At 38.8% G+C, this 16,699-nt stretch overlaps 1 protein-coding gene across 5 annotated transcripts; it reads right to left on the bottom strand.

Annotated features, from left to right (window-relative positions):
• Positions 1-645: 645 nt before the first annotated feature.
• Positions 646-11,247, bottom strand: LOC131314221 (uncharacterized). Of its 5 annotated transcripts, XM_058342727.1 has the most exons (10): positions 10,353-11,222; positions 6,803-6,988; positions 5,722-5,814; positions 4,392-4,574; positions 4,198-4,300; positions 3,918-4,103; positions 2,069-3,138; positions 1,804-1,974; positions 1,568-1,752; positions 646-1,095 (listed from the first exon to the last, which is right to left on the bottom strand). In XM_058342727.1, exons 1-10 carry the CDS (start codon positions 10,629-10,631, stop codon positions 1,035-1,037), a joined length of 2,517 nt encoding a protein of 838 aa, XP_058198710.1. In that variant the 5' UTR covers positions 10,632-11,222; the 3' UTR covers positions 646-1,034. The 5 variants fall into 5 exon arrangements, with proteins under 5 accessions (XP_058198710.1, XP_058198709.1, XP_058198708.1 ...); XM_058342726.1 differs by having other exon boundaries at positions 1,568-1,974; positions 3,918-4,100; positions 10,353-11,247; XM_058342725.1 differs by having other exon boundaries at positions 1,568-1,974; positions 10,353-11,219.
• Between the last annotated feature and the right edge of the window lie 5,452 nt (positions 11,248-16,699).

The raw sequence follows: 16,699 nt of genomic DNA, 5'->3' as shown, positions 1-16,699 counted from the left end.
TGAACATTATATAGAGAAGCTGGAGGGGAAGTCTAGGTTCGGGATGATACTAATGATTGATTACTTGACTAAAAGCAAACAAAGATAGTACTAAAACACTACTCCACGAGAGCCCTCCCAATATGAGTGATTATTATTCAAACCTGCTCCACGAGACATTTGTGTGAAAGCCCACACACTCTTGACCGAACGTAGAGCATACAAAAATGTGTAGTGGATAAATAAGTTACATGATGCTTCGGGAGCAACTAATAATTTTCCCTCCCTATACCCCTCTCTCCAAGCTAGTATTGTGGGCTCGGGCTCACAATTAAGATCCTAATTGCTATCTTGTAACCATGCACAAGAAAATATCTTTGAAATTTGATCAAACATTGATAGACACACGGACGTCATTGGCACGAGATACATGGTCAGAATCATGAGCCCAGGGTGGGGCAACGGAGAGATGAAGGGGAGGGTTTTTTTTTTGAACTTCAGATGATGGGGAGTTGATCCAGAAAACAATGTAGCATTCTGCAAAATTATTTCTCACATTAACCACCAAACAATTTCTTATGATAGTATCAAGGTCTCATCTGATCCTTGCAACCAAGAGAAGATGACGAACCCTTACACTTGAGAAAGAAAACTTTCGCAGAAGACTTAAAAATGAACAACATCCAATGTTTAACATTAAACATTCCAATGTTGTATAAACTTATGCCTTTTCCAATAAAAAGCATGTAAAAAAAGGGGACAGCATTTGAAGTCTTCAGGACAGCTACAAGCAGATAAGGGGGGCACATTGTATGCATGTATATCACATCACCAGCTGGTATGTAATACTAGTCACCAAAAAAGCCAGTGAACAGTGATGCAACGGAAAGGAATGAAGCAAAAAGATGTACAAACCAACCATTGTACACCACACCACCAGCAACCAAAACTATGCATGAAAAAGAGAAGCTAGGGGGGGAAAAAAAAACAGGGTCCCTCAAAATTACTGTGTATGTCAGCACCTACTGTTATTTGCCTGCTCTTTCTACTGCCATTTACGCGGTCAAAGGAGGGAACTCATCTTCATTCTTAAGTTGCAATGACTTCTTTGCAACCCTGAAAACCAAAAACCATATACCGAGCTTTAGACAATCAAACTGGAAAGAAAGAGAAACCTCAACATCTGAAACTAAGAAGCACTGATAAGGACACAAGACACGGACACAACAGGGACATTTGGACATGTCATTCTTCCAAAAGTAAGGATACGCTGTCATAGGTACTCATATCATGTGTATCTAATAAACTCATACAGAAATAAAACAAATGCTGCATTTAAATTAGAATGACAAAAAAAACACAAATGCTGCTGTCCAAAAGAAAATACTAAAAAACAATGGCTAAGTGTTCACGAACTAAGCATCCTCATGTGTCCTATCATGTCACCTGTGTGTCCGCCTAGAAAAAACATAATGAAAAACTTGAGGCTGGAGTGTGTCATGTCAAGTCCGTGTTTCATATGTGTCACCGGTAAATGTGTTTGTGCTTCTAGGCCTTAAACAATTTCGGATACAATAAATTACCCTACCTTTGTTCATTATTTCCCACTTCGGTTTTTGAACTCTTCACCTTCAGCACGAGGCTTGGAGTGGAGCCCCAACTGTAACACTTCTCCAAAGCTGTCAGGCTAAGTTGTTCCGACAGTTGCCCAAGAGATCCAAATTCAAGTTTCTTAGATGAAATGCAGAACTCATCACCATTGGAGTTTAATCCTTCAAGTTTCTTAGATGAAATGCAGAACTCATCACCATTGGAGTTTAATCCAGACTTCCCACCACGTGGAACCTCACGGGTCCCTTCCTCAGACGACTTCTTCTCTGGCAAGGTAGGTCCACCACCATTGATACGAGTATGTCTCTGGACCTGACGGTGATTGCCCGATGCCTGCTTCTTTCCCCTCCCCTGTGGGGACCTCTCCCTGCATGAACAACCATTCTGCAGATTTCATGTGTAAGATCACTGATAATGTGAACTGTGAATAAAAACTGGCACATGGCCTAAAATCGCAACAAGTTTGACAAGGCAATACCAATTCCGATTTGGGAAAAAATGTGCCAGTTCCCCGTGCTTTTCGCTTTTCTTCCGATCTCAAACAATTGAATGGTTTGCTATCGTTCATGGAATTGTAAGTTGATCCCAAGACAACACCATTTGTGGTCATATGAGAACCCTGCTTAATCGGCATGGATTGACGAACAGTATTCCATGGCCTTTTGTTTTGCAAATGAGAAGGGAATGTTGGAGCATTGGGCAATGTAGGGGCATATAAAGCATATCCATGGCAACACTGACCATATAGCAAACTCCTGATGTGACTGTCATAATCCCCACTAAGGTCAGACAACAAATTAAATGCTTCCAAGCTTCCAGCAATATCAATTGAATCACTCTCTCTGAAATCAAAAGGCAGAGCTTCTGAAATAGTGGCATCTGGACTTAAGATTCCTGAAAAACTAGAGGTCAAACCATCATGATGATTAGTACATGAACAGACTGCTCTACTGGCGCCAAAATTTTTCGATCTGTGTCCCATACATGGATCAGAACCCGTCTTCTCATCTACAACAATCCATGAATCAAAACCCATCTTCTCATCCAGCCATTCTTCACAGAACATCTCCAACTTCCCTTTCTCCCCAGACGATCCAGATAGAGAGAATTTAGGTGGATAGCAATGTATACCAGAAAGAGAATCGCTCAAGTCACAATTTGATGGTGAACAATCAGACGTATCGCTTATGATTCTTGAAATGACTTCTCCATCTCGGTGAGATCCTGAAACAGAACTCCCATCTGTTGAGCAGGCCATTTTTGACACCACCTTCATAGAATCTTCTGTCCTTGAGGATCTATATAGCTCACTATTTCCAAGCCCTGGTATATTATTGTCCAAATCTAGATCCACTAAGTTCAGTTGAACCTCTTCTTCAAAGGAAGGGGATAATGAGGATAAATCACTAGATTTTTGTAAATGTCGCTCCAGAGTGTTTGGAAAGAACTTCTTGATCTCATTAGCAATTCTCGCTCTGGGTAGGAGGAGGATTTGACCAAGCTTCCGGGCCCCATATTTGAAAGCACCACGGATTCGATAGAAATTACCTGGCCCATGTCCAATATATGACCATAGAAGGAATACACACACATGCTACATTAGATATTTATCATGATCGGGTGCTTTCTGGGAATCTGGATGTACTTCACAAATCAATAAAAAAAATTCCTTTTCGATTATATAAAATTTATGAAGAGCAGAAACTAGAAAGTAGGAAACACATTCAAATACCACACAAAAAGATTCTGAGAGCAGAGTTGAGGTCAATGGTAAGTGCTCTTACAGTGATGATAGAGTTTAATGTGGTATTTTTTGTAATGCCATCAGCAGTGGGTGAGGTCTAGTGAGGTTGCGCTGGTAGTGGTAGTGATAAATGTGGTGATGAGTGGGCATGGAAGTAAAAGCATTATCTTCTTACGCAGATTTAAAATTAAGCAAATAGATATTTTCTTTGCTTTCTCTAGATAACAGCATAGCTTTTTCGCTGGTAAACAAAGACTTGAATGGTGCATTCAAGAAACTTCCTCAGTTTTTCTTTTTGATTATATATTTTGTTTCCAGTTTTTGCTTCAGAGAATACCATCAGGCTTATAGATGACCATCTACCGAATCAGACATTGCAATATCTTCTTCATAACCTGAAGACTAATCTTCTCATATTTTCCATATACTTCATAATTTTCTAGGCATTGAATGAAATACAAGAATGACAACAACTGCTACATACAAGTCTCAGTCTATGAAACTACCATAGCCTGAACATACTTTAAAGACTCCCAGATGACCAGTTCAACCATTTATGTAAAAGCAAGCAAATTCACCATACCTCTGCTGACACTGCGCCCAAGATTGTTATTTTCTTTCAGTGGATCAATAACATTTAGAAACTTCTGTGGAAATGCTCGCACGTTTGTTTCAAGGCCCCAGGATGGAACTGAGAACATGTCGATACAGTTTCTGAGAAACTCTTCACTAAGCATTAAGTTGTCCCCCACATCTGCTGGCATCTCTGCTGCAGCCCCGAGAGAGAGAGAGAGTTACAATCATGCGCTAAAAATTAAGCATTACCAATTACAAACAACGTAGACAGGGACGATCATGCTTACCGATTATTTCAGGCAGGGAAGATTTTCGGACAGGACCTTGTAAACTGATACAGTAATTATCCCAATCGAATTTGCTAAAATAATCCAAGAATCTATAGAGAACCTATATCCATGAGAAGAAACATTATATGTCAAACTCATTGACGTGTTATGTCCACCAATACAATGTCAATTTGCACAACATGGGTAGTTACCGCCAGAGGCCCATTTAACGATCTGTGAAAGAGATGGAAAATATATAAGACCAACGTTTCCAAAGCGTAAGTAGAGATTAAACCATGATGGGCACCAAGAATACGGCTTTCATAATAGCACCAAGTTTTTACTAGAATAATGCTACGTTTGAAGAGATGATCTTTGCCGACAAGGCGATCAACCTGCATGAGAGTGAGAGTGAGATAGAGATGTTAATATAATCCAATAATACCAACTAAGTACAATGTAACTCATGGTAATATCAAGATTCAGGGAAGGAACCGCAAGGACAAGATATAAAGACGCGTTGAGAAAGTTCAGGAAGTAAACAAACACAAACAGAAAAAACACAACCGGTAAGCAATTAGGTTCGTTTATGGACAATGGGAAAATACCAACAGATGTATGCAGTATGCCAGTACAGAAAGAACGAAGACGTAACACTCTTGTTTGTCAACTATATCGCACAATTAAAACGGAAAAGAAAAGGGGGCAAAAGTTGGGGAGTGAGGTCCGAGACCTTAGTTGCACGAAGTGGGAGTGGAAGCGGGGGCGGGAGCGTGGGAGCAATGGAATACAGAAGCTCCCAAGGTTGGGAGTGTGAGAGGAGCGTGTACATATGTTCTGAAAATAATGTACCATAGAGTATTCACTTAAAAAGTACAATCATTTTAGGAAGTAAAAATATGGGCCAAGTCCTCCATAAGTATAGGAAATGGGCTAGTGTTACAATATAGTATTAGTATGATTTTCTTTTCAAGATTCATGACTTGGGCTAGATATATGAGTTCATCAAAGATCAATTAACAACGAAAGTGAGAAATCCCTGTTTTTCTATACAAAGATCATACAAAAGCTCCCATCTTTGTAAGGAGTGAGCTCCCATCTCAATTGGAGCGGGCTCCCGTCAAGCTCCTTAGTTGGGAGCGCAAAAGCGGGCTCCCAAGGTGGGAGCGGCACCACTTTAGGAGCTCCCTGCAACTAAGACCGGGACATCTATGAGTAGATGCACTACAAGTACAAACCAACCCCATAATTTGGTAGGCAATGGACCAAAAAGAGCTTTAAAAAATAATCACTGGACTCATTAAAAACACAACACTAAGACTGAATCAACTTAAATTGTTTCCAATACAGAACTTATTTACGAAATATGTAAATATTGCTCTAGTTCTGTAGTGTCACTTCCTGAACATCTACAAAATTTCCAAATCAAATGCTTCTTATTCCATATACTAAATAATTTGACAACATCATTTCTGGCAAGGCATAAAGCAAGGAAGCAATGCAGCATACATTTCAAGTCCTAATAGAAGTCTTAGATCATACCTGCTCAAGAAAACATAGAGTACAAAGTCCTCCTAACTGATTGAAGGAGATGTCTATCTCAATGTTATGCACAATGCATTTTACAAGCTTAACCTGCCATAAATTACAAACATGCTGGTAAATACAGAAGTTCAAAACTTGGATAGACCACAGGATAAAAATAAAGACTGAGCTTTCAAGTTGGATAAAGTATAGGATTAGAGAAAGATACAATGTAGCCATGTGAACAGCAATTTTTCACTGTTATCTTTACAAAAGCCAATTCAACCAGAAACTGGAGTTAAAGAGAACTGTCCAACTATCCTCAGATTCCATGATGGTGCAGCTGGATCATGTAATTCCACCACTAGCAGCTGTTTTAAAAGGATATCTTTCCATCGACAAATTTTCAAGTCAAAATTTTGGTATCAAAACAAGCTCAATGAAAATGGAAGAGAACTGTAGCATCTCCAGCATAGAAATTCCCAGAAGTCTAGGAGAGCTACAAAGAGATGTTTCCCAAAATAACACACAATGAAGACAAACTGACCAAGTGACAAGCATGAACTATGCCAAAAATTGGAAGACTATATGTCTATCCAATAACATGGGCCACATTTCTCCAAAGAGATTTTTTTTAACAGACTCTAAAGATATTCAAATAGAGAAAAATCATGAGAATCAACGCATTGCATGAAAAGGGAAGACTGGAAGTCTGGAAGATGATACCAGTAATACAATATTTCCAAGATTTTAAGACACGTGGAAATATAAACACGAATTAGGGGAAAATAGAAGATGTTGCATATACCACGCAAATAATTAGAGCCGTTCAATTTGTTTGGTAAGGGCTTGATCAGTTTATTCAGTTCAGTTTTATCCTGTTAAATTTGACAGGAATCGACTGAATGAACCCATCAAGCCCCCTTACTAATATCCGAATGAGTTAATTTTTTACAAAAACTCTTAAAAGCATGTTTTAAATAAATTGAATGGCTCTGATCATTTGCGTGGGAGTCCCACGTAAAACTTGTGTCCGTGGAACGAGCTCCTATATATATACAAGAAAACAAGCTTATTAACGAAGCAGAAGGGAGAAAACCTCAGCATCTATGAACTCTGTATCCTTCACTTCATACTCAGCATTTTCATTCTGCTCTTCTTCTTGCAGAACAGCAAGTACATCATGGGCCAAAGTTTCTTCGACGGTAGGACTGCTAAGAGCAGTCAAATCAATATCTCCATGAGGAAGGAAGGTCTTCAGTGGCACGGAGCCATATGGGAAAACCTACAAAATGAACATAACGAAGTAATAAAGCTCAACTTATAGGTACACCGGTAAAAGTAGTAATAGTTTTCCCCACAAAACTTACTCTTGTAAAGATATTCCACAACCTAACTGCAGCAGAAAATCATGCAATTAGAGATATGAATCTCAACACTAAAGTTTAAGTTGGAAGTATCCTGGAATTAATAGCAACATATCTCAGCTCATAAATAGGAGGTCGTCCTCCGGGTAAAGAAATATTATGAAACATGCCACAATCTGTAAATTATAGGAAAGTTAGAAATGATGAGTGAGAATGTGGGAAATAAACCAGAACTCTACATTTACATGACTAGTAACGTCTTTAAGAACAAATGATGAAAAGTAGGAAAAGTTAACGCGAGGCAAAGTGATCAAGTATGCTCTGCCCTCCTGACTCAAAACGAGTAACTAGGCCTTCAATAGTTTTGAAAAGTGAAAACTTGTTAACAGATTCCAGACATACATATAGGCGGTTCAAGCACTATATAATGAATTATCATTCTGTTCCCCTTAGGTTAGGACACGTCAAAAAATTTACATTTCAACATGTGGTACAACCGTATAATCAAAAAAATGATGATTCAACCTCCCATGAAATCATGGTATAGTGTCATCATTTGACAATGCATCACCCATAAATGCATACTACCTATTTGGGCAAATGATGCTTACAAAATCAAGGGTAAAATTTCCAAGACTAGGAAGAAAAGTAAAGACCCTTGGGTAATAGCAGAGATGCAAATTGCTTAGTCTGCAGAACCAAATCAATAAGGCGGTTCCCCAATCACACGAAGGGGACGGCTTAATCCTTATAACAGAGAAAGAAAGGAAAAAAGAAAGAAAGAATTTATGGAAACAGTAACTTTGGCACGCATTAATAATCCAAATCATTATTGGAGGCCTGTACGTAAGGAACCATTCAAATACACTGCTTTAGGGCTGCAAACGGGCCGAGCTGAGTCGAGCCCGGAGTGTTCAGGCTCGGCTCGTCAAAATTATGGTTAGCTCGAGCTCGGCTTGAGCTCGAATCGAGCTGCAAAGATTGGGCTCCAGCTCAACTCGATAACTTAACAAACGGCTCGAGCTCGGCTCGCTCTAGGTCAGGAAGCGGTATCCAGCTCCACGCTTGTGTGGCGTGGGTAAGGTGCACAAGGGAGGGATCTCTTCTTATAAAGGAAATCTGCCTTGGTGGTGAGTGTTGTGCATCCGATGTGGGACTAAAGGAGGAGACTGCAAATGGAAAACCCTTTTGTCTCACATCGCTAATGCAAGAATTCAAGAGGCATCCGAATCTCTATAAAGGATCCTCTTGGCTTTCCGTTTCACTCCTGTAAGGCAATTCAAAGCCTCAAGTTCAAAATTATCATTCCCAGTGTTGGGAGTTTATATACATAATTATAATTATTTATGCATATAAATATATATATCTATAAATGTCGGGCTCAGCAAGTTTTCAAAACGAGCTGGGAAGCTAGGTTCAAGCTTGTTCATTTACGTGTCGAGTCGAGCTTGAACGAGCTCATAACGAGATGAGTTCGAGCAGCTCGCGGGCGGCTGTTTTCGTTTGCAGCCCTACACTGCTTATTTATGCCTGTTGGTCTTCTAAAATGTCCTGCTGCCACCAAATGTATGCCTAAACTATCCTATCAGATCTAACTCATTGATTTTTGTATTCCTGCAAAAGGAGAAATAAAGGCAATTAATGAGAACTAACGGAAAAAACGGGTTGCCAGATTTTGTAACCTCAGTAAATGCATAAAGGATATCCTCATAGAACATGCATTAGACCAATGCAAATGCCTCCACACAATCTAGTGGGTATGAGCATGTAACCTAATATGTTTGTTAGGTGGGTTCTAAAAATCTGACCATATAGACAGTTTTGAGTCGTTTGAATATACTGATATTTGTAATGTATCCTAAATGCTGCAACTGTCATTTGCACCATACTAAATAAGCATTAAAAAATGGATACCAGAAAATTTTCATTCGCTTTACAACTTAGCAAGCATTCAATGGAAATGAGACACGAAATATCTTCCAACAACAATTGATCAATATAGCTTCAAATATCTAGTGCATAAGGCGAAAGAACTGTACACAGGACAAGCCGAAAAGCAGAGTGAAACCTCTTCACTGGAAAGTGGAAAATGATCATAGTCTGAACACTTCAGAAATAAAATTGCTCTCACATGCGTTTCCGAAATAGTTTCAACTTTGAACCTATGTCAAATAAACTTTGCGTATAACTATCAGGTGTAGGCATAGGTGCATTGTTTAAACATCACATCTTCCAAAACTAAACGTCAGGATAATGGAATGCGTGCCCAAAAGTGGAGTGGGGTGTGAGGACACCTCCTGAGCACATATTACACATCGTGTTATGGTATTATTTATCTATTTTAAATTCCAATAGAATGTTCTTGAAATCATCTGGTATTTCGGGAAAATGGTCTATATCCCATCGGTGCGAGGGTAGAAGCATTTCATTTCTAGAAAATGTTAGCTTCTTTTTCTTGAATCACCACAAAAATATACTCCCTCCATCCCAAAAAGATTGTTCGGTTTGCAAAATGAGAACTTAAAGTAAAGTACTATTATCAAAAAATATCCCAACGTTTTTGCATAAATTGAGAGAACTCATTGATATCTAGTAACTTGCGAATGAAGATTTAAAGTTTTTTTGAGAAAAACAAATTACTTGCAGACCGGACAATGATTTTGGGACTCCAAGAGTCTTAATTAGGCACAGAACATACACCACACCTTGACCCTTGTCACACTAGTTTCAACTTATCCAGACATTAAATTGGCTTCCTCATCATACAAGAAACACATCATCAACTAGCCATGAGAAAACGAATAACTAAAATTCCAAAGAACCGATAGAACTCCAACAGAAAAACTGAAAAGAAACGACAGAACACGACACCAACCGAGGAATTACAAAACCGTACGGAACAACGACGGAACACGACACCAACCGAGGAATTACAAAACCGTACGGAACAACGGAGCATTGAATTCACTTATTATGTTCGTTTGGACGGATATGAGTACTGGATTGGACTACATATCCAGGGGACCACATTGTCTAGTTAAAATTTCTCGGACCAGATTAAATATCCACCGAATCTATTTCTTCACAAAACCTGGATATATCTATTCATCATTAGTCCAGTCAAGTAGTCAACCAAATGGACTTAAATGCCAACCCGAAAGATAACAACAGCAAAAAGAAAATGCAAAATGAAATATAAAGAACTCCGCAATTAAACAGAGGAATTACAGAATTGATTCAGTTGAACAGAAAAGTTAGTGAATGAGGCATTGAATTATTCACCTCGCAACCGAGAGAACACCTGATGAGTCTCTGAACATAAACTATCACATCCTTCCTCTTCTCCTCCGAGTCCAAAGTGGGGTGAACGCACCCGATCACTTCTCGAGCTGTTTCTTCAGCTACGGCCCACCTATCCTCCTCGATCACCGAGGGATCAGGGCTGCTACACGCCCGCAATGGCGGCGGCGGCAGCGACGACAACAACGACACCTGACGCGGGCGATCTTCTGTCGCAACAACGCCGCTCGGCGGCCGCGAACAAACCCGAAGATCGCCCATGCGCTCACCAAACCGTTAATCTGCAACAACAAAAAAAAAGCTAGACAAGAGCCAACAGAATTGCGCCTAAAGCCTAGGGTTTCACAAGACAACGTCGTCGCCAATTCTAGAGCCAACAGAATTACGCGTAAACCTACGGCGCCTTGTTTGATAGGGTTTGATTTGAGGAGAAAGGCAGACAGATATATTCAAGAGATACACATGCATTCATATCTATCTCTAACACTACATGTCTTTCAACGAAAAGGAACGTAAAAATCGAGGGATTGTAAAGAGAACTGTCTGTTCTGTTTTTTTCCCTCTGAGCTTTCTGTTCTCTCTCTCTCTCTCTCTCTCTCTCTCTCTCTCTACATATTCGTATAGATAAGTTGATTTATGTGTGAATCAACTCTCTCTCTCTCTTCTCTCTCTAACTTGTGCCGCGACGCGACGGAAGGGGAGGGAGAGAGGAATGGGGAAGACGACGAATTTATTCAGTTTCTGGGAGGGGATGAGCACATGGGTTTGAAACGACGGGGCGACACCACGAAAGAATACATAGGGGGATCAAGGAGTCGCTGGAGCGTCGTCGTTTTTTTGGGTATATTCGTTGGAGACGATTTGGCGCCGTCGGTTACAGCTGAATCTCTCGTTTGAGATTTACTTTAATTAAAGAGAAGTAGAGTACTATAATAGTTCTGCTCACACCGAGACATTATGTTGAAACTGAGAATTTTTAGTAACCTAATCTTCTCTTCATAAATAGAGTGAAGTGTAATTATGCTCGTGTTAAGTAAAATGTTATCCTTGACGTTTTCTTAGCGCCGCAGCGATTTGGTAGGAGTGCGGAAAAATATATTAGAAACGGCGTAAAGCACTGGTCGGTATGCTGATGTTAAGTAAAATGTTATCCTTGACGTTTTCTTCATGCTGCGGCGGTTTGTTACGAGTGCGAAAAAAAGATATTTGAGGCGACGTAAAGTACCAGTCGGTTGATCAGGTCGAGAATCTCTAGTCCGGTTGAGTGTGTTTTTGTATCCTTGCGTTCTTAATGCCGGCGAGGTTTAGTATGAATTCGGAAAACATATTTGAGTCGACGTAAAGTACCGTTTGATCGATTGCCTTGCGACTCTCTCACCCGATCGAGTATTTTGTATCCTTGCATTCTCTTAATGCAATGAGGTTAATATGGACTTGGAAAATATATTTCAGTCGATGATAAGTACCGATCGATTGATCATATCACGACTCTCTCATACGATCGAGTGTTCTCAAGACTGGCTTAGAAGATAGGCGAGAGAAGCATGCGTTTCGAGCCCCCAAAAAGGCTTAAAATGAGGGCCTCTAAAATTCTAGGACCCCTATAGATATGTATGTATATATGGCCCAAATTTTTTTTTGTACTAAGCCTACTTTACGCAAAAGATGCCAATTGAAATTTAGGAACCATAAAATAGGTCCAACGGTGGAATACACTGATTATCAATTCTCGTAAGCCATAAACCATTAGGGTACGTTTAGTTCGACGGAATATAATTGACAATGGAATGGAATTGAGAAGACTAATTTTCAAAGGATGGATTTTGAGATATTGTAATGGTTGCATTTTTTGGGATAACTATATGCTTATATTTTGTAATGGTAAATCTTTTGTAATGATTTTTTTTATAAAACTCTTTGTAGACCAATTTTTAAATGAAAAATATAGAAAAACCTCATTCAAGAGGGTTCGCTTCTGACCTCTAAAACTTATGAGCCGACCCTTAGTGTTCTGTATCATTGCATTTTCCTAAGGCCGCGGTGTTAAATATGAGTTCAAAATAGACATTTAAGACAACAAAAAATACTAGAGGGTTCACTTCTGACCTCTAAAACTTATGAGCTGACCTTTAGTGTTCTGTATCATTGCATTTTCCTAAGGCCGCGGGGTTAAATATGAGTTCAAAATAGACATTTAAGACAACAAAAAATACTAGAGGGTTCACTTGTGACCTCTAAAACTTATGAGCCGACCCTTAGTGTTCTGTATCATTGCATTTTCCTAAGGCCGCGGGGTTAAATATGAGTTCAAAATAGACATTTAAGACAACAAAAAATACTAGAGGGTTCACTTCTGACCTCTAAAACTTATGAGCCGACCCTTAGTGTTCTGTATCATTGCATTTTCCTGAGGCCGCGGGGTTAAATATGAGTTCAAAATAGACATTTAAGACAACAAAAAGTACTGATTTATTGGTCGGATCACGACTCTCTTATACCATCGAGTGCTTTGTGTTCATAAAACTCGTGCGAATTACGAGAATTCTAAATCAAATTGTAAGCAGAGTAAATTATGGAAGGAGAATAATATCATGAGAATCTTCAAGGGAACAGAGAAGGAAACATAGCAAAAGCCATTAAATAGTTTAATTCACTTTCTATAAAAATAAAAAAGAAGAAGAAGCTTTTGAGTGACCTCACAATGTTGGAGAGAATGTGGAATTGAATGTATTAGCTGTATACCAGGAGTATTTAATAACTTGCACTTGTATGAAATTATCTTGAATTTTAAGCCCAGGACCTTACGGTGCATTCTTTTGGCCTTAACTTAAACTTAAACTTAAAATGAGAATTTTATTATTATTTAAATTTTTTTCACATTTGTTAATTTTGTGCCAAATTTTTGTTGGCTATTGATTCGTTTCGACGAGAGGAATCGCTAAATAGTGGTTATTTCTCAAAATACTTGGGTAAAAGTGAATTTTTTTTACTTTTCTCATTCGTCTCATCGAAGTGAATCAATAATCCACAAAAATTTAGCGCAAAACATGAGGTGAGTCACAGATATGCATATAGTTCTACCTCATGCGATAGGAGCATTACAAATAACCAATAATTAGAAAAAATTTCTTTCTCCCAACAAAATCTACTTCTCGGAAATTTTTATTTTAAAAATAAGTTTCAAACATGGCCTATCTAACCAAGTTCATAAAATAGTCTAACACAACAAATGTTATCAGTTTTGTTTAATTCCGTTAGTTACATTCAATGATAACATCAGAGATATTAAGAATGTATAATCATACAGGATTCCGACTCGAATTTAATTTTTTGAACGTCCACTAACTCAAAAGTGACACCTCTATCGCAACTGACCTAGAAAAATAGAAAAACAAAATAGTTCAAAGATTACATATAACAAAGTAAGGAGTAGAGTTTAAAACTCTGTCTACCTAAAAGGCTCCAACAAAAAATCTACAATCTTCAATCCTAGATAGATCATGAAACTCTAAATCATCTAAACCAATAGCTCAAGTTGTATTGAAGAACAATTTTGTTCTCTTACCTATTAGTTAAAAAGAAAAAGAATCTGACGAGAAGAATTACTATTGGCCGCAAAGAATTACTCATAACCGCAAAATATTACTCCTGACCGCGAAGAATTACTCCTGCCGTGAAGAATTACTCTTGGCGGCGATGAATTACTCGTAGCCGCATTGAATTGCTCTTGACCGCATCGAATTGCACTTGGCCGCATCGAGTTGCTCTTGGCTACATTGAATTGCTTTTGACCGCATCTAATTGCATTTAGCCGCATCGAATTACTTTATGGTCTCGCAATTATTTGCGGCGGCCAAAAGCAATTCAATACGGGCAAAAGCAATGCGATGCGGCCAAGGCAATTCGATTCGGCCAAAAGTAATTCGATGCAGGTAAGTGCAGATCAATGCGGCCAAGTGCAATTAGACGCGGCCAAGAGTAATTAGATGTGGCCAAGGCAATTCGATGTGGTCAAAAGTAATTCGATATGGCCAAGTGCAATTAGATGTGGCCAAGTGCAGTTCGATGCAGGCAAAAGTAATTCTCAGCCAAGAGTAATTCTTTACGGCCACGAGTAATTCATTGCGGCGAAGAGTAATTCTTCGTGGCCAAATGTATTTTTTGCGGTCAAGAGTAATTATATATATATATAGCCGCAAAGAAATGATTGTAAAGAGAGAGAGAGAGAGAGAGAGAGAGCGCGCGCTAAACGTGTGTGTGTCAGAGAAAGCAGTTTTGGATTCAAAATTGGAATCCGCTTTGAAATTAATGTGTGAGGGAGATCGAGAGAGACAACTGTTAGAAAAGTAAAGAAAATTCGAAAATAAAGATTCAGAATAAGATTATGAAACATTAATTTTAGTTCTTCTTTCATCATTCTTCCAAATATTCATTCTTTCCAAGTATATTTCTAGTCTTACAACCTGTAAATATCAGCTATAGAAAAATATGTACAAATCGGAGGGTCTAAAATATAGAAAATTCAAAAACCGCTGCTACATATTATATAGATTTCTCTGAATGCTCTAATGCTTGGACCACATATCGAATTATTGCTTGCTTACATACCCTTTAACGCTTTAATTTGTTTAATTGAACTTCTTCCGGTTCCTTGGATTGTCACTACTTTTTTAATTATTCACGTGCATTATAATTTATTGCGTTTGCAGCGACACGATCAAAAATTTTCCTATCTATGTTTCGAGGTTTTGACGTTCAAACATAATTAGAAGGGTTATACTTATCGGACAGAATTATGTTGTGTCAATTCTTTCAAAATTCATGTCACGAAATCATGTTAAATTTGGAGTAAGAATTCTTGAATGACAAATAGTACGCTTACGAAATACGTGATCTTTTTTTTGCGTAATCTATATGAATTACAGTCTGTTTGGATGCTGCACTGTGAAGAGAGATTGTGATATCCCCCTCCTAATCCGTGGGCCCATGTATATGGCGTCGTTTGGAAAGTCCATAACAGAGGGATATCTTAAGACGCCCTCCTTCATAACCCCCCCTAATACCCCCTGAGGGGGGCTTACACATGGCTAGGGCTTGAGCCAGCATTATGGAATCACCCCTAATACCTCCGGATAATACCACCTCTCTTTTCCATTTCAACTACAAAACAACCTTATGCCCCCATTTTATCCCTCATCCAAATCAAGTAAGTATTATTTAATCCCCCATCACATTAATATGAGCCCACCTTTCTTACATAATACCTCCAAATCTAATCCCGCATCCAAATGAGCTCTTATTGTCAAAGTTTATTACCGCTAATGTGACACTCGTAGCAAAATGGACTTTTCTTCGCAGATAATTAGATGAACTCATAGTTAGGTGATAAGCAAAGATAAGACCACTTAAAATGTCGGAGAAAATTTCCTAGACATGTGGCAATTGTTCTTGGGTTTCCGGAACCCCCTTCTATGTGTGCAGTTTCTAATAAAGTTCTATCTACCTATTACCCCATATTTTTTCAGCGCAAGTGGAGCTTCGAACCAATAAGTCAATGTCCCCCTTCCAAACTTACGAGAATTTGGGCCAAGTAGCGTGGAACCAATAAGGCAATGTCCCTTTCATGCTTAAGAATATTCAGGCCAACATAGCATTCTAACGAACCAATATCTAGCTATAATAGTGACGTGAATGGAAAAGGACGAACATGCTCAAAGACTCTTCTTCGCACATGGTCGAACGCATAATTCTCTCTTCAAATGTGACAACAAAGTCCCGAACGACGATCGCATTACTGGAAGGAGCCAGGGCCGGTCCTGATGTGACAGCCCCTACACAAAAGAAGGGAAATAGCGTGTATCCAAAGGAACAAACCCATGACGACAATCCACTCACCCTGAAAAGCCAGTACCTTTCAGAACCATTTCCGATGGCAGTATTCCACAGTGCACAACATTACCAAATATTATTCCCCTAGCAAGGACCATGGTGACTTATGAAACCAGTAAGCTTGCAGAAGTGAATATATCTAAGCCCAAGCTTAAACTAAAGAATTGACGTGCCAATGGGATCAGCAAAACAAATTCCACCTGTAACCGGTTGGAGTCAGGAGTCAGGAGTGACCAACATTTGTGGACTCGTACCAAATCCAGGAGGGACAATATATCTAATAATCACATGATGCTTGTGCACCAAAAATATAAGAGCAAGTCACGATCAAGTGAAAACTTCAATGCAAAGTAATATATATATATATATATATATATATATATATATATATATATATATATATATATATATATATATATATATATATATATATATATATA

Source organism: Rhododendron vialii, chromosome 13a (assembly GCF_030253575.1).
Source record: "Rhododendron vialii isolate Sample 1 chromosome 13a, ASM3025357v1".
Lineage (NCBI taxonomy): Eukaryota > Viridiplantae > Streptophyta > Magnoliopsida > Ericales > Ericaceae > Rhododendron > Rhododendron vialii.
The sequence above is the reverse complement of the archived record's forward strand: the minus strand, read 5'-3'. Positions and strand labels throughout refer to the sequence as shown.